This window comes from Scyliorhinus canicula, chromosome 29 (assembly GCF_902713615.1).
Source record: "Scyliorhinus canicula chromosome 29, sScyCan1.1, whole genome shotgun sequence".
Taxonomy (NCBI): domain Eukaryota; kingdom Metazoa; phylum Chordata; class Chondrichthyes; order Carcharhiniformes; family Scyliorhinidae; genus Scyliorhinus; species Scyliorhinus canicula.
The window spans coordinates 13,248,526-13,272,497 of record NC_052174.1 but is presented as its reverse complement, the minus strand read 5'-3'; the positions used below and the strand labels follow the sequence as shown (position 1 = coordinate 13,272,497).

General features: G+C 49.2%; 1 protein-coding gene across 1 annotated transcript in view; it reads right to left on the bottom strand.

The window, feature by feature from the left end:
• Positions 1-2,667: 2,667 nt before the first annotated feature.
• Positions 2,668-23,972, bottom strand: part of chrne (cholinergic receptor, nicotinic, epsilon) — a 34,866-nt gene continuing 13,561 nt past the window's right edge. Inside the window, exons 6-12 of the mRNA XM_038787023.1 lie at positions 17,553-17,650; positions 15,741-15,941; positions 13,259-13,373; positions 9,749-9,863; positions 6,995-7,202; positions 4,653-4,786; positions 2,668-3,062 (exon numbers count right to left, since the gene is read on the bottom strand). Coding sequence (XP_038642951.1) covers positions 2,895-3,062; positions 4,653-4,786; positions 6,995-7,202; positions 9,749-9,863; positions 13,259-13,373; positions 15,741-15,941; positions 17,553-17,650 — 1,039 coding nt within the window. The 3' untranslated portion in view covers positions 2,668-2,894. The remainder of the gene's footprint in view (positions 3,063-4,652; positions 4,787-6,994; positions 7,203-9,748; positions 9,864-13,258; positions 13,374-15,740; positions 15,942-17,552; positions 17,651-23,972) is intronic.

Genomic DNA, 23,972 nt, shown 5'->3' with positions numbered 1-23,972 from the left:
CTTAAGTTTCGCGACTTACTGGGATGCTTGGGGCAGACATTGCAATGTAGACTGTGTCACATTTCGCTGTGTGGTGGTGTCTATATAAGTTTCAACTTACGCCCGAGAACCCGGAGAAGATTTGCCGATGGTGGGGGTGGGGAGAGGGGGGGGAACTGAAAATGTCGGACTGCATTTTGGATTGTCTCAAACCACCTGTTACACCACTGGATTCAGAAGCTTATGTGCAAGACAGCAATGTTGTGAGTTCAAATCCAACTATACCTGTGAGATGGCATCACAAAGAATTTGGGGAAACCGCGGGGCTAAGGGAGGACCCAAACTGACTCACTAATATTCTCAAAGTAGGGCATCTGCCAGCCAGACTCCAGTCCCAACATACATGGTGAATTGCAATGCCCAATGGGCAGCCAAGATTCTTTTTTAAACTTCCCCTTATCAGGCTCATATGGCACAGAAGAGGCCATTCAGCCCATCACTGCCTATCCTGTTGTTTGACAAGCCCACTCCCCACGGAAATACAAACCTTCCTTATTCAATTCCCTTCTGGAAGTAACTATTGAATCTACTTCCACCAGCCTGTCAGACGGCGCAATTCACTTCACAGCAACTTACCCTGTGAAAAAAAAACTTATGCTTACCTCCCTGAAGTTCTCTCGTCAATTATCTTAAATCTGTATCTTCTGGCCGCCAACCCATCAAAGAGTGGAAATAGTTTCTCACTATCGACTCCATGGAAACCCTTCCTGTTTTCGATCACGTTATAATCGGGTAAATAATTAAAAGGGGCGATTTGACAAAAGCTTTATTACAAATAATACATAGAATTTACAGTGCAGAAGGAGGCCATTCGGCCCATCGAGTCTGCACCGGCTCTTGGAAAGAGCATCCTACCCAAGGTCAACACCTCCACCCTATCCCCATAACCCAGTAGCCCCACCCAGCACGAAGGGCAATTTTGGACACTAAGGGCAATTTAGCACGGCCAATCCACCCTAACCTGCACATCTTTGGACTGTGGGAGGAAACCGGAGCACCCGGAGGAAACCCACGCACACACGGGGAGGATGTGCAGACTCCGCACAGACAGTGACCCAAGCCGGAATCAAACCTGGGACCCTGGAGCTGTGAAGCGATTGTGCTATCCACAATGCTATCGTGCATTGCTACATAATGTGACTTGTCTTTGAACAAAATTCAGTCACCTGGACCTCCCAGTAAAACTACACAGCACAGTGCTTTCCTGGGGATTGTAGTAATACTGGGTGTACAGAATCTTCAGACTAAGTCCACTTGAGCTGCCGGCTCCCCCGTGCCTATTTGGGTCCTGTTGAAGTTAGAAACTATCTCACTGACCTTTTATTTCTCAGGTATGGAGACTCACGCGGATGTGGGACTCACAAACCTCAGCTTTCAGCCCATTACTGCTGAGCACTTGGTCTGAACATTCTGGAAGACTGCTATCGTCAGCTACCTGGAGCCACCAGGACACCATTAGCCCTTCTTGTCAAGAAAACAGCCAGCAAAAAATCATTCTGCTGATCCAAACAAAGCAATTTTTTCAGCTGAATGTTGGAGCACAGAAGGAGGCCCATCGTGCCCGTGGCAGCTCTTCCTATCCTTTCCCCAGCAGCACTGAAAATTCCTCTTCAAATGTATGTCCAGTCCCACCCCCTGAAAATTACTATTGTAATACCCACCGGCCTTTCTCACTGTGCACCAGGTTGTAACAGCTTGACGCCTTTTCAGAAAAAAACTAATTCCCGTCTCCTGCCCTCTAGTTCTTCTGCTAGTTACCTAAAATTTGTTCCGGTCTGGTTACCAACCAGGGCGGCACAGTGGCAGCACGTTGGCACAATGGTCAGCACTGCTGCCTCGCAGCACTAGTGACCCGGGTTCGATTCCCGGCTTGGGTCACTGTCTGTGCGGAGTCTGCACGTTCTCCCCGTGTCTGCCTGGGTTTCCTCCGGGTGCTCCGGTTTCCTCCCACACTCCAAAGATGTGCAGTTCAGGTGGATTGGCCGTGATAAATTGCCCTTAGTGTTAGCTCACTCGGCTAAATCGCTGGCTTTTAAAGCAGACCCAGGCAGGCCAGCAGCACGGTTCGATTCCCGTACCAGCCTCCCCGGACAAGCGCCGGAATGTGGCGACTAGGGGCTTTTCACAGTAACTTCATTTGAAGCCTACTCGTGACAATAAGCGATTTTTATTTTTTCATTTTCAAAAGGTTAGGTGGGGTCACTGGGTTATGGGAAAAGGGTGAGGGAATGGGCCTAGGTAAGAGTGGGGGAAGGGTCTCTTTCAGAGGATCGGTGCAGACTCAATGGACCGAATGGCCTCTTTCTGCTTTGTAGTAACTATAACCCTCCTAACAGTGGAAATACTTTACATACTGATATATTTACTCGTCCGCTGTCTCTTTGATGAGGCAAAGTGGAGATAGTAGTTGCGATGGAAACTAAGTTGCAATTATCTCGAGAGTGAGAGAATGATCACTTTACACCCAGTGAGTCCAGCGAAGGCCCTTTCCATGTGGAACAGCTGGAAACCTCCCGAGGTTAACAGATGAACAAAAAAAACCTGATTTGGCAACAGAACCGCAACGCAAGCATCTGCTCTCTGCACGGCGACCCACGACTAACTCAGAATTAAAGTGCTCAACACAAGTGGACAAGTGTAAATCAACTCATTGGTTTTATTTTCGCGAGGTGGGTTGAGGGGCCTCCTAAGTGCGGGGAGGGCTTTCAAAATGTGAAGAATCAAGGAAGGCAGCGCTAATCCGCCAGCCCGACATCTCTGCCACGTTCATACGTTCAGACACGTTGCTGTTTCTGCCATTAGAAAGAAAACAAGACCCCCTGGAGGAAGAGGAGGGGCTTGATGGGGTACGCAGGCTAATCTGGCGCATATTTCCTGGGGTCCCCTGCGAAAGGGAAGTCTGGTGCTTGATTGAAGTGTCCGGTGAGAAAGATTGTCACGGTGCCAATGAAAAAGAGGAGTAGTGCGACCCAAAAACAAGCCTTGTCGATAACTTTCCCAATCAGAATCCAGTTTTCATTCTCCTGAAAGAACAGCAGGAATATTGTGTGATTGTAAATTCAACAGTGCCATGGACTTCAATTCAGCTGAATCTGGGGCTGTTTAGCACACTGGGCTAAATCGCTGGCTTTGAAAGCAGACCAAGGCAGGCCGGTAGCACGGTTCAATTCCCGTACCAGCCTCTCTGAACAGGTGCCGGAATGTGGCGACTAGGGGCTTTTCACAGTAACTTCATTTGAAGCCTACTCGTGACAGTAAGCGATTTTCATTTCATTTCATAATGCAAGTGATCTATTTACGCGGAATGTCGGCTTATATACACATCTGGAAAGGCTAACCGTGACTTTTATAGGGCCACAAAGGAGTCCACACTAGTGGTTCAAAGAAACTTTGTTTATTTACAATAACTATTATATACGTCGCTCACTAAATCCCAACTGAGTTACCTTGCTCCTGCCAAACTGGCCGTTTTTGTATCCTTTCCAACTACATGGTTTAGAAGTCCCTGCCCCCCCCTCCCCCCCTTCAACCCCTCCCCCCCTCAACCCCTCCCCCCTCCCCCCTCCCCCCTTCCCTCCCCCCTCCCCTCCCCCCCTTCCCCTCCCCCTCCCCTCCCCCCTCCTCCCCTCCCCCTCCCCTCCCCCCCTTCCCCCCCCTCCCTCCCCCCTCCCCCCCCTCCCCAGTGCAGAAGGAGGCCATTCGGCCCATCGAGTCTGCACTGGCTCTTGGAAAGAGCACCCTACCCAAGCCCATACCTCCACCCTATCCCCATAACCCAGTAACCCCACCCAACAATAAGGGCAATTTTGGACACTAAGGGCAATTTTGGACACTAAGGGCAATTTATCACGGCCAATCCACCTAACCTGCACATCTTTGGACTGTGGGAGGAAACCGGAGCACCCGGAGGAAACCCACGCATACACGGGGGAGAACGTGCAGACTCCGCACAGACAGTGACCCAAGCCGGGAATCGAACCTGGGACCCCGGAGCTGTGAAGAAACGGTGCTAACCACTATGCTACCGTGCTGCCCACTACAATAAAAGGTAATTATTAATAATAAAAATAATGATTTTATTTTTTTCTTAAAAAGAAATTTCCAATTAAGGGGCAATTTAGCGAGGCCAATCCACCTACCCTGTTCATCTTTGGGTTGTGGGGGGCAGAACCCACGCAGACACGGGGAGAATGTGCAAACTCCACATGGACAGTGACCCGGGGTCGGGATCGAACCCGGGTCCTTGGTGCTATGAGGCAGCAGTGCTAACCACTGCGCCACCCTGCCAGCCTGACCCTTCTTCAGAACTAAAGAGAGGGGAAAATGTGATTGTATATAAGAGTTGGAAGAGCCGGAAGAGTGATCACTGAGAGCTGGGGGTGTTTGCAACAACGATATGGCAAAAAGCAAAGAACAATTGACAGGTGTCTAAGTGGGGGGAGGTACTGCAGATGTGTGAATCTTTAACAGCTGACCTGAAAGATGGTACGTCCAACACTACAGCACCCCTCAGTCAGTGTATTGAAATCACCAGTCTAGATTTCCTTTCTGGAATAGAACTTGAACCCACAATTACAATCCTGTATCCCATTCCCAACCCCACATATACTCACAGAACCAAAATCATTCTGTTCCTTTGTGCTTTTGGCAATAAAGTTGCAGGCATCGACGCAGGTTTTTATATCCGGGGCAAAGTGAGCCAGATTTCTGTACAGGTCAACCGTAGTCCCGATATCAATCTCTGCGCCTGAGTCACACGGAAATATGAGGATCGTAATTTGTTCAAAATTACAGATGAAAACTCAAATTCTTCCCCTCTTGTTCAATCGTCCCCCACCCCCAAACGTTGCCCCAAGAGTGACAGTGGAAGGGCAGCACGGTGGCCTAGTGGTTAGCACAACCGCCTCACGGCGCTGAGGTCCCAGGTTCGATCCCGGCTCTGGGTCGCTGTCCGTGTGGAGTTTGCACATTCCCCCCCGTGTCTGCGTGGGTTTCGCCCCCACAACCCAAAAATGTGCAGAGTAGGTGGATTGGCCACGCTAAATTGCCCCTTAATTGGAAAAAATAATTGGGTACTCTAAATTTATAAAAAAAATAAAAATAAAAAATAAAAAATAAAAAGAGTGACAGTGGTCCAGCAAAATGTTGGGAAATACCAACTCACGTTCAGAGCAACTGATGGCCCCTAGAGGGCATCGTCACGGGATAGGGATGCCCATTTCCGACGGATTTGAGGAAGAATATCTTCTCTCAAAGAGTGGTGAATCTTTGGAATTCTTTACCCCGGGATGTAGTGGAGACCAGGTGCTTGGGCATTTTCAAGGCCTCGATCAATAGGTTTTTAATCAATAGGGCAATTCAGGGTTACTCAGAGAAGGCAGCAGGAAAGTGGGCTTAGTGACTGTTAGATCAGCCATTATCATATTAAATGGCGGAGCAGGCTCGAAGGGCTGAATGGCCTCCTCCTGTCCCTATTTCTGATGGTCTTCTAACACCTAAACTAACACCTGTAACTAACTCAACACTGACCAGCAATCGAAGCTTTGTAGTCTATAGAACATAGACATAGAACAGTACAGCACAGAACAGGCCCTTCGGCCCTCGATGTTGTGCCGAGCAATGATCACCCTACTTAAACCCACATACCCGTAACCCAACAATCCCCCCCATTAACCTTACACTACGGGCAATTTAGCATGGCCAATCCACCTAACCCGCACATCTTTGGACTGTGGGAGGAAACCGGAGCACCCGGAGGAAACCCACGCACACACGGGGAGGACGTGCAGACTCCACACAGACAGTGACCCAGCCGGGAATCGAACCTGGGACCCTGGAGCTGTGAAGCATTGATGCTAACCACCATGCTACCGTGAGGCCTGTCCGTGAGTTACACTCTATGTAACTCAACACTGCATTGCTAATCTATTGGGACAGCTCCTAATAACAGTGATTCAAACAATATTTACTGACGGGCCTGTGTAACAATTGACGTAAAAGTACGAACAGATTGATATCTTGATTATGTTTGAGAACAAGGAGAAATTTCCTAAAGTTCTCTCATCTTGGAAGTTTTCCATGTGAGTCCTTCACCTCTTACGTTAGATTGCAAACAGTAATATGCGATTTGTTTTAAAGAACGGACTACATGTGCTAAATTGACTTGACATATTTTCAAAGTTTCCAAAGCTGGTTTACCCAGAACATACAGAATCCCAGCAAGTCCCCAAAGGCAACAAACCTCTCTCCATCCCTCATCAGATTATTTCAATGCTGGCCTCCTCCCTCCATTCCGCTGGAAACTGTTCTCTGCCCTACATCTCCACTACATCTCGGGGTAAACACTGTCTCTGTCCCTTAAGTAGCTAACACTGTGCTTTGAAGAAGTCAGAGAATCTCCAAGAGTGTGTCAGTACTTAGAGGGAGGAGGTGGGTGGGTACGGGGTTCCCAGGGGCCCATCAGGATTTGCAGGGTTTACTCTGGGAGAATAATGATATTTTCAGTATGCCCCCAAGCGTGTGCTGATATTTTCGGAACGTCCCTGGGAGTTTATTGCTGTTTTTCAGAGGTCCCTGGCAATGCGTTGGTATTTACAGGAGGTCTCTGAGTGTTACGGTAATGCTCTCCGGGGGTCAGTCAATATTTGCAGTGGGACCCAGCAGTATGGCCAATCCACCTAACCTGCACATCTTTGGACTGTGGGAGGAAACCGGAGCACCCGGAGGAAACCCACGCAGACACGGGGAGGACGTGCAGACTCCGCACAGACAGTGACCCAGCCAGGAATCGAACCTGGGACCCTGGAGCTGTGAAGCATTAATGCTAACCACAATGCTACCATGCTGCCCCAGTGAAGGAATGTTCCTGACATCACTGATTGGTGGCATGGAAGGGCCTTTGTAACGTGCAGATCTGAGAATCTAAAAGCTGAAGCCTCACCGTCCAGCAACGTACCTGCAGTCGCCCTGTCCAGTCTCTTGAGCCCGTGCCTATCCCGCTGCCTTTCAAACATCAGTTCGCTCCGCGATTTTTTGAGGATGTATTCTTCCGCTTTCAACATAATCCCGAAGGAACTCCTGCGCCTCGGTTGGGGCGTGTCCCAGGAATCCTCAGAAGCCTCCAAGTGCATGCCCAGATACTGAGGCAGGAACTCCAGGAACACCTGCAAGCAGAGCCTGTAAATCACTGAGGGCCGTACGCGGTTCGCCATTGGCCCAGACAGCGCAGCCGAAAGCCTTTAAAGGCTTCCCCCCCTCAGCTTGACTCTCATTGACGTACTCTCCCAACATTCTCGTGACAAAACACCTTGCACACACCTCGATGAGTGAATATTTTGTCAGACTTTTCCAACCCTGACCTCACCAGATTCCCAAACACGTGGTTAGTGATCAGGAATGAGAACCTTGACTATTCCTAAACATGGAATCATCTGGATTTTTGGCCTACATCTGGGTCCTCTGGAGAACCCCAGTAAAATCGTCACATGGCCTTGCCTTGTAGCCAGCTGGCGATGCAGGGAGGGGGCACATTTGGTGCACAAATCATTTCTTTTGTTCTTTCGTGGGATGTGGACGTTGCTGGCCAGGCCCAGCATTTATTGTCCACCCCTAATTGTCCCAGGCAGTGATGAGCCGCCATCTTTTTTTTAATAAATTTAGATTGCCCAATTATTTTTTTCCAATTAAGGGGCAATTTAGCGTGGCCAATCCACCTACTTTGCACATTTTTGGGTTGTGGGGGCGAAACCCACGCAGACACGGGGAGAATGTGCAAACTCCACACGGACAGTGACCCAGAGCCGGGATCGAACCTGGGACCTCAGCGCCGTGAGGCAGCTGTGCTAACCACTAGGCCACCGCGCTGCCCTCATGAGCCGCCATCTTGAACTGCTGCATCCCCTGTGATGTAGGTGCACCCACAGTGTCGTTAGTTTAAGGTGGTGGATGGGGCATTAGTCAAGTGGGCTGTGTTTTAGGTGTTGATCTTCTTGAGCGTTGTTCGATCTGGACTCAGCCAGGCAATTGGACTGTATTCTGTATTCGGTCACACCCCTGACTTGATCCTTGTAGATGGTGGACAGGCTTTGGCGATTCAGGAGTCGAGTTAATTCCCACAGAATTCCCAGCCTCTGACCTGCTCTGGTAGCCACAGTATTTACGTGTCAATTATAACCCCCAAGATGTTGATAGTTTGAAGGAGATTGGAAATGTGAGAATGCAGTTCGAAAGCAGATGGGATTCTAGACTTTCTAATACAGAGGCCAATGGTGACATAGGGTAGCAGAAATTGGCATTAAGTTGGCACAGGGACTATGAAGAGCCATGGGTTGGGTGAAGGGGCATAAATTGGCATGAAGGGTATGAGGAGTCACGGGGGCGGGTGAGGGCATTAGTTGGCATGGATGGGCCATGAGGGCAGGTGAGGGGTGAGGGCTGTTTTTTTTTAAATTTTATTCATTATTTCGTATCTTCAACAAAGTGCCTGAGCACCGAGGCCTGCCTATTACCCAGCTGGCCTCCGACCCTGCCACCTTCCAAACCCTTCCCAGGGTCGCCCGCCACAACTCCCATTTTCACCACCCCTCTCCCCTCCCCTCCCCCCCCCCCCCCAGACCGAAAATCCAAACTTCCAGGATGTCGGGATGACGGAGTCAGGAATTGTCCGGCCTCTTCCCTCCTGACCCGGGCCGCACAGTTCAAAAGCAAACCAGCTGCACTGAACCTTGACGAAGCATTGGTCAGGTTCCAGCTTCAGTATTGTGTCAAAATTAGAGCACCATGTGGTCTGGGGTGGGGGGGGTCAATTATTCTCCTTAGAGCAGGGAGGGAGGGAATTTAAGAGCGGAGATCAGAATGAGGGAAGGGTAAAAAAAAGGCAGGTCAGCCGGTTACCTGAGAGCACAGATTTAAAATCATTGGCAAATTAAACAGTTAGGAGCTGAGCAGATTGATCGGTACACAGCGAGGTGTTGTGAGGAAGACGTTGCCTGAAATGGCAGGGGGAAGTAGATTCAACAGGAACTTTCAAAAGAGAGTGGAATAAATGGATGAAAGAAGCAGGGGTTGCAGGACTCCTTGGCAAAGATGGGCCGAATGACCTTAAAGTCCCTACAGTGTAGGAGGAGGCCATTCGGCCCATCAAGTCTGCACAGACCCTCTGAAAGAGCACTGTGCCTAACCCACTCCACCACCCTATCCCGTAACCCAACCTAACCGACGCAGCTTGGGACACAAGGGCCAATTTAGCACGGCCAATCCACCGAACCTGCACATCTTTGGACTGTGAGAGGAAACCGGAGCACCCGGAGGAAACCCACGCAGACACGGGGAGAACGTGCAGACTCCGCAAAGTTACCCGGGGCCGGAACTGAACCCGGCCCTCTGGCACTGTGAGGCAGCAGTGCTAACCACTGTGCCCCGCCACACCACCTTGTGTGCAATCAGCGCAGCTGACTTCCCTTGCTGCTGCTTTACGTGCCGATATCTTCAGTCAACCCGGTAGGACAAAAACTGGATGTAAACCAGAAAAATGTGGTAACCCTGCGCGTGGGCAACGGTTAACAAAATGTCTGGTGGGCCGCACTCAGAACCCAGATGGGCCGCATGTGGGCCACGGGGCGCAGGTTGTCCACCGCTGATTTAGATAGAAAGACATTTCAAAACCCCCATTTATAATACCGGAGGGAAAATGGTTACAAAAGTTCCTTACGTGTTTGATCTTCGCCGACATGCTGTGAGTGTTCGGCGTCCTCAGAGAAACGTTCAGGACGATCACGCAGTTTGTTACAATTGACGTACAGACAATCATCACAAATATTAAATACCTGCAACAATAAAAGCAAACTGGTGTGGGAGCTTGCTGTGAGCAAATTGGCTCCGCATTTCCCACATTACAACAGAGAGTGTGCTTCAGAAAGAACTGTCACGGCTGTGAACTGCGATGAGATGTCTGGCCATATTGAAAAGCGGCTCTTAAATGTCAGTCTTTCTTTTTCAACGAAATCAACTCCAATGGTCAATCTGTGAAACACTTTATAGATAGATAGAGAAATACAGCACAGAACAGGCCCTTCGGCCCACGATGTTGTGCCGAACTTTTGTCCTAGGTTAATCATAGAATTTTGGACACCAAGGGCAATTTATCATGGCCAATCCACCCAACCTGCACATCTTTGGACTGTGGGAGGAAACCGGAGCACCCGGAGGAAACCCACGCCGACACGGGGAGGATGTGCAGACTCCGCACAGACAGTGACCCAAGTCGAAATCGAACTTGGGACCCTGGAGCTGTGAAGCAATTGTGCTATCCACAATGCTACCGTGCTGCCCTTAAGAAGAAGTTAATCTACACCCCATTATTCTACCCTAATCCATGTACCTATCCAATAGCCGTTTGAAGGTCCCTAACGTTTCCGACTCAACTACTTCCACAGGCAGCGCATTCCATGCCCCCACTACTCTCTGGGTAAAGAACCTACCTCTGACATCCCCTCTATATCTTCCACCATTTATCTTAAATTTATGTCCCCTTGTAATGGTTTGTTCCACCCGGGGAAAAAGTCTCTGACTGTCTACTCTATCTATTCCCCTGATCATCTTATAAACCTCTATCAAGTCGCCCCTCATCCTTCTCCGTTCTAATGAGAAAAGGTCTAGCACCCTAAACCTTTCCTCGTATGACCTACTCTCCATTCCAGGCAACATCCTGGTAAATCTCCTTTGCACCTTTTCCAAAGCTTCCACATCCTTCCTAAAATGAGGCGACCAGAACTGCACACAGTACTCCAAATGTGGCCTGACCAAGGTTTTGTACAGCTGCATCATCACCTCACTTGTCAGCTATCTCTTCCTTTCTCCCCCAGAAGACAGAGCCAGCCTACAGGTAGGGGGCAGAGTGGGGAGAGTGCAGATACTCGGCAGACAGGAGGAGGACGTACATCTGTTGCTGGCTGTGGGTGACCCCGCTAACCACCCAGAGAGTGAATTCCCAAAATAATTCCAGTATTCCCCACGATCCCGGAAACCAGACACAGAGAGGCTCAGTCAATTCGCAAAGCCAGTTGTGAGTCGGTGGGTAATGATCTCACTACTGAGCCAGAAGGTTCTAGAATCTCCCGCACCATTACTGAGGAAGTGATGCTCTGTCTCTGGTGTTCAGCTGAGGCATCAGACAAAGTCACTGAATGTATAATTATATCAGGGTGTTGTATAGTGGTTAGCAACTGGACTAGAAAGCCACATAATATTAGTGGCATTTGGGAATTTTATTGCATTGCAATTTCAGCAGAGAAAGAGGCCATTCAGCCCTCCATACTAGCTTCCTCTTACTCCGCTCCTTCTCACCCAATCAGCATTTCCATCTACTTCCCTCTCTCTCATGTGTTCACCACGGCCACTCCCTGTGGGAGTGAGTCCCACATTCTCCCCCCTCCCCGTGGGAGCGAGTCCCACATTCTCCCCCTCCCCGTGGGAGCGAGCCCCACATTCTCCCCACTCCCCTTGGGAGCGAGTCCCACATTCTCCCCACTCCCCGTGGGAGCGAGTCCCGCATTCTCCCCACTCACCGTGGGAGCGAGTCCCACATTCTCCACCACTCCCTGTGAGAGCGAGTCTCACATTCGCCCCACTCCCTGTGAGAGTGAGTACCACATTCTCCCCACTCCCTGTGGGAGCGAGTCCCACATTCTCCCCACTCCCTGTGGGAGCCAGTCCCACATTCTCCCCACTCCCTGTGGGAGCGAGTCCCACATTCTCCCCACTCCCCATGGGAGCGAGTCCCACATTCTCCCCACTCCCCGTGGGAGCGAGTCCCCACTCCCTGGGTAAGGAAGCTTGATGTTGGTGAAAGGCTGAATATTGACCAGGACACTGGGAAGTTCTCCTCTGATCATCTTTGACACAATGCCCAGCAGCTCTTCCATCTACCAGAGAGGGCAGACGAGACGCTGGACAACGTACCCTCCAGCCCAGAGCTCCCTCAGTACCGCACACAGAAGTGTCTTCCTGAGTTTTGAGCTGAAGTCCCTGGAGTGGCACATGGACCCGCAATCTCCGGATTCACAGAGATGGTGCTACTGTTACAATAAACCCGGGTTCCCCGAGCTAGAACAGAAAATACTTAATACCAGGATGGTGAAGATTTAGAAGTTAGCTAGATTCTTGACTGGCAAGTGAGGCAAAGGATCTAGGGATATAGGGATATAGGTATATAGGGGACAAGCAGGAAAGGAGAGGCCACAATCAGATCAGCCTCAAATTCGAGGGGACGAATGGTCTACTGCTCCTAATTCATAGGTTCAAATGAATCTCAACCTCCTCCATCACTTCAGCTCTCTGCGCTCCTTCAATTCTGGAGAGTCAGAGAGGTCTACAGTACAGAAAAGGCCCTTCAGCCCATCGCCTCTGCACCGGTCTAAAACAACCACCTAAGTATTCTAATCCACGGCAGCACGGTGGCGCAGTGGGTTAGCCCTGTTGCCTCACGGCGCTGAGGTCCCAGGTTCGATCCCGGCTCTGGGTCACTGTCCGTGTGGAGTTTGCACATTCTCCCCGTGTCTGCGTGGGTTTCACCCCCACAACCCAAAAATGTGCAGGGTAGGTGGATCGGCCACGCTAAACTGCCCCTTAATTGGAAAAAATAATTGGGTACTCTAAATTTATTTTTAAAAAAGTATTCTAATCCCATTTTTTAGCACTTGGCCCTTGGTCTTGTATACTTTGGCATCTCTTGTGCGTTCTTGATTTTCATTGTACATTACTGGTGGCTGTAACTCCAGCTGCCTGGGGTTCTGGAATTCCCTCTCTAAACGTCTCTGACCTTCTCTCCCCCGTCATCGTATTCTTAGATTTGGGACGTGTGCCCTAATTCCTCCTTAACTGCCAAAATCTGAAGTGCCTTGGGATGTTTTACCACATTAGAGTTGCTACAGAAATGCAAGTTTACTGAACTGGAATTCCATCACCCAAAAGACTATGGATTTTGAGGGGAATGAGTGGGACTTTCAAAATTGGTTTTCCTCCTGCCGAAGTCAATGGCCATTTTCATTGCTCGCCACCGGCAGGACCGGAAGATCACACCGGCTGGAAGGGCTGGAAAATCCCAGCCTTTTGCTCTCTGGCCAAAAGAACTTTGGAGGAGGAAGCGGTGGTGGGCAAGAGGGCTGATCAGGAGTCCGATCCGAACAACTTTCTGGCTGAAGAGTAAGACCTTACCACTTACTTTCCAATGAGCGGAACATTCAAAGATGTTTCTGGAACCTTCTGTGCAATTAGAAACAGAAAGATGGTCTGGGCCAACAGGACGGATATGGAAAGCGTACATTTTTGACATCCAGCTGCAAATAAAGAAGAATAAGGGAAAATTGAATACTTTTTACTTATTATTTTTGAACCAGGATTTCATGCAAGTGCCCATTTCCTGCCTCCGTGGCCCTTTATCCTCCTTTTCTTCAGCCAATTCAATAATATTCTTAATTGTTGACACAGCATCTGCTTCTCTCACAGTGAATTCCACATCCTTGCAAATGCCTGTCTTAAATCGTTCCCCCTTCTCTCCACCGTAAATCACTAACATTCAAATGTATTTCTGAGTCCCGTTGTTCAACCAGGACTTTCAGTCGGGAAGGGAGGATGCATTGTTTAAGATAAGGATCTTCGAAATGCATGAGCATAACCCCTATCCTAAATGGTTGATCCCGCAACTGTCCCACTCACACCCTTTATCATTCCTTCCTCAAAATTATCGAGGCGCCATCTTGAAATCCGGACGGGCCAGTCCCAGGCTGGTCACTTTACTTTCAGGAGCTCATTGGCTCCCACACCAGAGCTCTGAAGGCCCAGTGAGGGGACAGTGAGTTAGAACATAGAACATAGAACACTACAGCGCAGTACGGGCCCTTCGGCCCTCGATGTTGCGCCAACCTGTGAAACCATCTGAAGCCTATCTGACCTACACTATTCCATTTTCATCCATATGTCTATCCAGTGACCACTTAAATGCCCTTAAAGTTGGCGAGTCTACTACTGTTGCAGGCAGGGCGTTCCACGCCCCTACTACTCTCTGAGTAAAGAAACTGCCTCTGACATCTGTCCTATATCTACCACCCCTCAATTTAAAGCTATGTCCCCTCGTGTTGGTCATCACCATCCAAGGAAAAAGACTCTCACTGTCCACCCTATCTAACCCTCTGACTATCTTATTTGTCTCTATTAAGTCACCTCTCAGCCTTCTCCTCTCTAACGAAAACAACCTCAATTCCCTGAGCCTTCCCTCGTAAGACCTTCCCTCCATACCAGACAACATCCTAGTAAATCTCCTCTGAACCCTTTCCAAAGCTTCCACATCCTTCCTATAATGTGGTGACCAGAACTGCACGCAGTACTCCAGGTGCGGCCGCACCAGAGTTATGTACAGCTGCAGCATGACCTTGTGGTTCCGAAACTCAATCCCCCTGCTGATAAAGGCTAGCACACCATATGCCTTCTTAACAGCCCTATTAACCTGGGTGGCAACTTTCAGGGATTAATGTACCTGGATGCCGAGATCTCTCTGTTCATCTACACTACCAAGAATCTTGCCATTAGCCCAGTAACTCTGCATTCCTGTTACTCCTTCCAAAGTGAACCACCTCACACTTTTCCGCATTAAACTCCATCTGCCACCTCTCAGCCCAGCTCTGCAGCTTATCTATGTCCCTCTGTTGCACGTCCTTCCACTAGAGGGAAACCTTTGCCATTTTGGATGGAGGGAGGGGTATTAACTGGGTTTATTCCACATTGTGCTCATGTAACTCTCCCTGGACAAATCAAGAACCGCCGTTGGATGAAGAACAAAGAAGAAAATGCAGAAAGGGATGGAAGTTTGGAACCCCCCCCCCCCCCGGATTTTAATGGATGAAAAGCTGAGATGGATAAATCTGAGATAAAGATCAACAATTAGTTTTTTACGCAGAGGGTGGTGGGTGCCTGGAACGCTTTACCACCAGAGGTGGTAGAGGCGGGAATGATAGCATCATTTAAGAGGCATCTGGACAGGTATATGAATGGGCGGGAACAGAGGGAAGTAGACCTTGGAAAATAGGAGACAGGTTTAGATAAAGGATCTGGATCGGCGCAGGCTGGGAGGGCTGAAGGGCCTGTTCCTGTGCTGTAATTTTCTTTGTTCTTATTAAGTGGCAGAATAGCCTAGAGGGGCTGAATGGCCTCTTGCCCGTTCCCTAAATGTTGACAATATCATTGGAGGAGAGTGGATGATTTCAGATGGGCCTGAATCATTGCTGTGTCTGTAATTATATTAATTCAGGCTCTCAATGGCACCCAATTATTCCTGATGGTGCCACCAACGTGAGTTGACTTTTTAAGAATAGTTTCTGAGGCAAAAAGATTTCTTCCCCTCACTCGATCTTCCCAGTTTTTTCTTCCAATTCCAAAGGCATTGTTTCAATGATGGAACACAGCAGCATACAGAAAACCAACCACTACAGTGCGGGAAGGGGGGGGGGGGGGGGGGGGGGGGGGGGCGAGCGGGTGGTTTGGGAGCGAATTTGGCTACTCCACCTTGGATGGAATCACATTTGAATCTGGGTGGTGGGATCTTCTCCAAAACCCACACACAGCCAGGCGGGATGAGCAGATGTGAGGCAGGTTTGAGCATTTCTTGACCAACAATCCTGTACATCCGTGTAAACTCTTTGACTCCTTACCTTGTGCAGGCAGGAAAAAGACCAGTACGACCAGTGACGAGATGAGGACACAGGGAATAATGATGTTAATGATATAGAACAATGGCTTCCTCTGAATGATCAGGAAGAAGATGATCTCCTGATACTCAATGTCATCCTCTGTGAACTGGCTGTTAATGTTCTTCTTTGCTGGTTTGTGTTTAATTGTCCATTCACCATTTTCTGTTAAAACATAACGGATACCTGGGAGTGAGTTATATACTGGATAACGGATATCTGGGAGTGAGTTATATACTGGATAACGGATATCTGGGAGTGGGTTATATACTGGATAAGGGATATCTGGGAGTGGGTTATATACTGGATAAGGGATATCTGGGAGTGGGTTATATACTGGATAAGGGATATCTGGGAGTGGGTTATATACTGGATAACGGATATCTGGGAGTGGGTTATATACTGGATAAGGGATATCTGGGAGTGGGTTATATACTGGATAAGGGATATCTGGGAGTGAGTTATATACTGGATAACGGATATCTGGGAGTGAGTTATATACTGGATAACGGATATCTGGGAGTGGGTTATATACTGGATAAGGGATATCTGGGAGTGGGTTATATACTGGATAAGGGATATCTGGGAGTGGGTTATATACTGGATAAGGGATATCTGGGAGTGAGTTATATACAGGATAACGGATATCTGGGAGTGGGTTATATACTGGATAAGGGATATCTGGGAGTGGGTTATAAACTGGATAAGGGATATCTGGGAGTGGGTTATATACAGGATAACGGATATCTGGGAGTGGGTTATATACTGGATAACGGATATCTGGGAGTGAGTTATATACTGGATAACGGATATCTGGGAGTGGGTTATATACTGGATAAGGGATATCTGGGAGTGGGTTATATACTGGATAAGGGATATCTGGGAGTGGGTTATATACTGGATAACGGATATCTGGGAGTAAGTTATATACTGGATAAGGGATATCTGGGAGTGGGTTATATACTGGATAACGGATATCTGGGAGTGGGTTATATACTGGATAAGGGATATCTGGGAGTGAGTTATATACTGGATAACGGATATCTGGGAGTGGGTTATATACTGGATAAGGGATATCTGGGAGTGGGTTATATACTGGATAACGGATATCTGGGAGTGGGTTATATACTGGATAACAGATATCTGGGAGTGGGTTATATACTGGATAAGGGATATCTGGGAGTGGGTTATATACTGGATAAGGGATATCTGGGAGTGGGTTATATACTGGATAAGGGATATCTGGGAGTGGGTTATATACTGGATAACGGATATCTGGGAGTGGGTTATATACTGGATAAGGGATATCTGGGAGTGGGTTATATACTGGATAACGGATATCTGGGAGTGGGTTTTACACTGGATAACGGATATCTGGGAGCGGGTTATATACTGGATAACGGATATCTGGGAGTGAGTTATATACTGGATAACGGATATCTGGGAGTGGGTTATATACTGGATAACGGATATCTGGGAGTGAGCGGTCATCCAATTGAAGCTGAAAATATGCTGGAGGGCCAGAGGAGAGTCAGGGGCAGAAAGATAGCCCACCGTTAGGAGCCCGTGGGAAGATCCCGGATAGGAAATCGAAGTGACAGGACAGTCTAGAATCACATGAGAGTGGCCACAGGACAGGAAAGGGGCAGGTGCTGTTCATCCTGGGAAAAAGGAGGTCATCTTTCTGGGTGATCAACAAGCAACATTGTCAGATCAAATCTGGATTCACTTCCCAAAGATAAAACCAAAAAAAATCCAAGTATCATTGAACTGTACCCGCGAAATCTTCAGGATCTATATGGATCCATTCAATCAACTGTCCTTCCTCTTCTGATAATTTCAAGTTAATTTCTCGGGCATTGTATGCTTGAGATCTGAAAGCCAAACAGAGTTAACGTCTTTTCTGATCCATCACTTACTCCTTTCCTGAATGCTTCATAACCCTAGATCACCACAGAGCGGACGCAGACCCACTAATCTCAGTCTCGTCACCGGGCAGATGAGATAGAATTCCCGCCCTCTGACTCGCTCGTCGATTGAGAATCTGATTAACTCCGTGGAATCATAGAATTCCTACAGTGCAGAAAGAGGCCACTCAGCCCATTGGGTCATCCACACAGTCACCTCAGGCCGGAATTGAACCCGGGGCCCGGGCGTTGTGAGGCAGCAGTGCTAACCGCTTTGCTGCCCCCATCAGCCTTAGAAACATTCAATGACCCCGCCTCCCGCACCCTCTGGGAAAGAAGGTTCCACAGGCTAACCACCCCCTGAGAGGAATAAGAATCTCCTCACCTCCGTCTTAAAAGAGAGACGTCTTGGGCAGGATTCTCCAATAATGGAGGGGCTGTTTAGCTCACTGAGCTAAATCGCTGGCTTTAAAACCAGGCCAGCAGCACGGTTCGATTCCCGTATCAGCCTCCCCGAACAGGTGCCGGAATGTGGCGACTAGGGGCTTTTCACAGTAACTTCATTTGAAGCCAATTTGTGACAATAAGCGATTTTCATTTAATTTCATTTTTTCATATGTCCCCACACAGTGTAAAAACGCTGGCGAATCACTCTGGACTTTCCTTAAGAAAGTCTTGGGGGGGGATTTTGTCAATGGCCCCCTACTCGTGCCGCCTAGATCACGCGTGAGAGACTGCCGAGCAATTCTCCATGGACCGGAGAATCGCGCGAGCAGCATCGGACCGGATTTTGGCGTAAACGCCCCTTCTCCGCCCCCGTGCAATTGCGATTTCGGCGCGGAGCCTCGGAGTATCCAACCCCATTATTTTCAAACCCTGTGCCCTGGTACTCACCTCTCCCACAAGCGGAAACATCCTCTCAGAATCCACCCGTTAAAATCCCCTCAGGATCTTAAGCGTTTTAGTAAGATCACCTCTCACTCTGCTAAACTCCAATGGAAACATGTCTAATCTTTCCTCGTAAAGCAACCCCTTCATCCCGGGAATGGGCAGCACGGTAGCATTGTGGATAGCACAATCGCTTCACAGCTCCAGGGTCCCAGGTTCGATTCCGGCTTGGGTCACTGTCTGTGTGGAGTCTGCACATCCTCCCCGTGTGTGCGTGGGTTTCCTCCGGGTGCTCCGGTTTCCTCCCACAGTCCAAAGATGTGCAGGTTAGGTGGATTGGCCATGATAAATTGCCCTTAGTGTCCAAAATTGCCCTCAGTGTTGGGTGGGGTTACTGGGTTATGGGGATAGGGTGGAGTTGTTGACTTTGGGTAGGGTGCTCTTTCCAAGAGCCGGTGCAGACTCGATGGGCTGAATGGCCTCCTTCTGCACTGTAAATTCTATGAAATCTATGAATCAGTCACTTGAACCTTCTCTGAACTTCTGGGAATGCAATGGGATCCTTTTGGAAGGCCAAAACTCTACACAGTATATCAGTCGTCCTTTTAGCTTAAACAGCTTTCATGGTAACATTTCGGGACCTGTGGCGCAGTGGGTCATGTCGCTGCCTCTGAGGCAGACATTCCGGGTCCATGGCCCACCCCAGGGTTATGGCGGTGGAAGGTACGCCCAGAACGTGTCGACCTGCAAATCTGTCGAACACACCAATGGCTGGCGGTATGAGCGAGAGAGACTCCTTGTCAGTCACCCATGGTGTGGAGTGGCGCATCTCACGCTATAAACCCCTGGTGACAGGTTAGCCACCTGTTCTGGAATCGCACTCATAGTCTCTGGATTTATAAATCCAAAACTCTGGATTGTAGGAATAAGACCACAGCGCTGCCATGCTCACTGGAATGAAATATTGGATATTCCAGGAAGAATGGTGAATGCAGATTTTATCACGCAGGATTGAGAATCTGCATCGGTCTCTGGTGTTCTGACATGGGGAACCCCACCTCCTGGAGGTTCCCCTCCAAGCCACGTACCACCCTGACTGGGAAATATATCGCCCGTCCCTTCACTGTCGCTGACTCAACTGACTATTGACTGGGTCGCCGAATCTCCCATGGCAACAGCACAACAGTCCGGAAAATCCCAGCCTCAGCCTCAATATCCTTTAAGCTTCTACATCGGAGCTCTGAGACCCACCCTCATGGCCCTGGTACCCTGAGGTGACAGAGGAATACAAATAGACCATTCAGCTTCACAAGTCTGTTCCACCATTCAATGAGATCCTGGCTAACACGTCTGGTTAAACAGTCCCTAGATTTCAGTTTGGGATAGGGTTTAGAAGCATTTGTGTCAAACGTTGATTTATCGACAAGCTACGATTTTATTGAATGGTATAATATGGATGAGGGGCTGAATGGCCTCCTCGTTTTCCTACTGTTGGCTTTAATACAGTGTTTATCTAAGACAATAAATACACACCTTTCGCACTGTGTGTACCTTCCTTATAAACATTCAGCTAACAGTGCGACGTCAGTGAAACGCGTAATAAACAGAAGAAGTAGAGATTGTTGGCATCTGCTTCCCCACTATCTGTCACTCTCAGTCAGACAGCTGTTCCACATGCTTCACGTCCTCTATGTAATTTGATTATTGCCTAAGGTTTGGCTCCCCATGTGCTAACTCACCCTAGTCCCAACGGTGCTCCCTGGCCGACATTGACCTTCGGGCACCAAAACGCCTCCATTTTAAAATCCTCACCCTCATTTGCAAATCCCCTCCAGGGCCTCACTCCCTCCCTATCTCTGGAGCAGAGCCCTCGGATATTTCTACGGCAGAGATTCTTGTCAAGCAGGGGTGTGGGCCCGGATAGGGGTTGGTGGGGTGGTGATAGATTAATGGGGGTGTAGGCGGGTACAGATTTGAGGTTACAATCAGGTCAGCCATGGTTTCATTAGATGGCGGAGCGGGTTCAAGGGGCCGAATGTCCTACTGCTGCTCCTTGTTCATATTTTCAGAACTTCCTTCAACTCCGAGATGTTTGCGCCCCATCCAATTTTTGTCTTGCCACCATTGGTGGCTGCGCCTTCAGCCGCCATTAACTCCAGAATTTCCCCTCACAACATCTTCACATCTCCACCTCTCTCTCTTCCTCTCAGACTCTCCACAATTAGTCACCGACCTTATTGTGCAATTCAGTGTTGATTTTGAACATTAAAAGGTGCTGTAGAGTTGTAAATTGTTACGGTCAATTGAAGCACAATCAATGGACACGGAACGTAGATGAAGTCCGAATGGAAGGCTTTAATCAGCAAGAAGTGAACCCGGCAGCAGACGTACAGAAGAATGGCTGGCTGCCGGGGCACACGGGTTCTTATACCCCGCCTCGTAGGCGGAGCTACCTTCCTCTTAGCCAATCGGGCTGAGAGGCACACGATACCTGGGCCAATGGGCAGCGGGTCCTCTGCACTAATGGCAGCTCACACTCCCAGGTACCGTAATACCCCTAGTCATACTACCACATGAATAATCTGGATTGATGGCCAAGTTGAAAGTTGAAACGAGTCTGCATTCCCCTAACTCCATACAGCGACTGAGAGGCCCTGGGCGGGATTCTCCATCAGCGAAATCCTCCGTTTCACCGGCAGCATACTCACACCTGCGGATTTCCCAACGGTGTGGGGGTGGCCGCATTCGGAAACCCCATTGGCCGGCTGCCAGGACAGAGGGTCCTGCTGCCGGTGGGGGCGGGCCGCACCAGAAAACGGATGCGGCGGGGCAGAGAATCCCGTCTCCTATTTCAATATTATATCCCCAGTGAAACATTGAAAAGCATGAAGCCATTGTTGCCTGGTATGGAGGGTGCTAGCTATGAAGAAAGGTTGAGTAGATTAGGATTGTTTTCATTGGAAAGACGGAGGTTGAGGGGGGACCTGATTGAGGCCTACAAAATTATGAGAGGTATGGACAGGGTGGATAGCAATAAGCTTTTCCCAAGAGTGGGGGTGTCAATTACAAGGGGTCACGATTTCAAGGTGAGAGGGGGAAAGTTTAAGGGAGATGTGCGTGGAAAGTTTTTTACGCAGAGGGTGGTGGGTGCCTGGAACGCTTTGCCAGCGGAGGTGGTAGAGGTGGGCACGATAGCATCATTTAAGATACATCTGGACAGATGTATGAACGGGCGGGAGCAGAGGGAAGTAGACCTTGGAAAATAGGCGACAGGTTTAGATAAAGGATCTGGATCGCGCAGGCTGGGAGGACCAAAGGGCCTGTTCCTGTGCTGTAATTTTCTTTGTTCTATTTGTTCATTGATCATCACCATACACTCCATTCACTAACCATCAATTGCATTCCTCTCCCTCGCTGTCTCAAAGAGGTCTTTACTTACTCCCATTGCTTCATCCAACTATAACCGTACGGCCACCTGAAAGAGGATTTGCCTGGATCCATGGCCCCATCTTCCCCCACATTGAGAACCTTGATTCCCTCTGGACAACCACAGCCTTAGTGAAACAACACCCGCACTTATGTAGCAATTATGTAGTCATGATTAAACAAAATATGACATTGAACCACGTAAAGAAACACTGGAGACAGATGACCAAACCCTCGGTCAAAAAGGTTAGTTTTAAGGAGCCTCTTAAAGAAGGAGAGAGAGAGAGAGAGACAGAGAGAGAAATGGAGAGGTTTGGGGAGGGAATCCCAGAGTTTAGGGCCCCAGGCAGCTGAGGGCGAGACCACCAATGTGGCCGATTAAAATTGTAATAATAATCTTTATTGTCACAAGTCGGCTTACATTCACACTGCAATGAAGTTACTGTGAAAATCCCCTAGTCGCCACACTCCGGCGCCTGTTCGGGTACACAGAGGGAGAATTCAGAATGTCCAATTCATCCAACAGCACGTCTTTCGGGACTTGTGGGAGGAAACCGGAGCACCCGGAGGAAACCCACGCAGACACGGGGAGAGCGTGCAGATTCCGCACAGAGAAGCCGGGAATCGAACCTGGGACCCTGGCGCTGTGACGCCACAGTGCTAACCACTGTGCTGCCCACATGTGGGGGCATCCAAGGGGGACGGAATTAGCAGGCAACAACCTTCCACATTTTTTTGAAAATCTTGTTCTTTCAGTGATATTCCTACATTTATATGTCAGATTGTGTGAAGTAAATCCGCACACAATGAACGCCCTGATGGTTCAGCCACTTAGACAAAGACCAGGAATGATCCCGCTCCAATCCCTGGCGAGCGAGCTGATCCCAGTGACGTTGGGAAGGGGGTGGGGGGGTTATGTTGAATTGCCTTGCTTTTCCTGGACGTAAGAAGTTCTTTGACGTGAAGAGTCGCACATTACTGAGGAAAGAATTAAACGTCCGCTGGCCCTTCCCTGTCAGCAGCAGCTGCCGGGACATCCAAAATGTTGGAAGGTTTCCAGTCACCAGCGCCCTATCTGTGACCTCGCCGAACTATCACAGAGTATACAGCACAGAAACAGCCCACTCAACAACTTGCATTTACATAGCATCTTCCCAGGTAATAAAGCGTGGCTTCACTGAAACATTAGGAAGCAGAGTTGGACCCCCGTGGCGCATGAGGGGGTACTAGGGACAGGCGACCGGAGGTTTGCACAAAGAGGGAGGTGTGAAGGAGCGTCTTAAAGGAGGAGAGGGAGAGGTGGAGAGAGAGAGAGAGAGGTGGAGAGATGTTGAGGGTAAAATCCCGGAGCTCAGGGTTTTAGCAGAGCTGCCAATTGAGGAACTGTTAAACATCGATGGGGTGCTCAAGAGGCCAAAGTTAGGTACCTCAGAGGGTTGTGGGGTTTAAAGAGGTTTTTGGGGGGGGGGCTGGGAGGAAGGGGGAAATGAGGCCATGGTGGGGTTTGAAAACAGGGGTGAAAATTTCAAAAGCGAGAGAGGTTGCTTCACTGGGAACTTGACTCCAGCGTTTATGCTCCACCAATCCTTCCTCAATGAACTGGGGCAGCGCGGTAGCATTGTGGATAGCACTGTGGCTTCACAGCGCCAGCGTCCCAGGTTCGATTCCCCGCTGGGTCACTGTCTGTGCGGAGTCTGCACATCCACCCCGTGTGTGCGTGGGTTTCCGCCGGGTGCTCCGGTTTCCTCCCACAGTCCAAAGACGTGCAGAGGTGGATTGGCCACGACAAACTGCCCTTAGTGACCAAACAAAGTTAGGAGGGGTTACGGAAATAGGGTGGAAGTGAGGGCTTAAATGGGTCGGTGCAGACTCGATGGGCCGAATGGCCTCATTCTGCACTGTATGTTCTATGTCTATGAACTCAATCAGCAAAATCCTGTATTCCTTTCTCCTTAAAGTGCTTATCCTGCAGGGG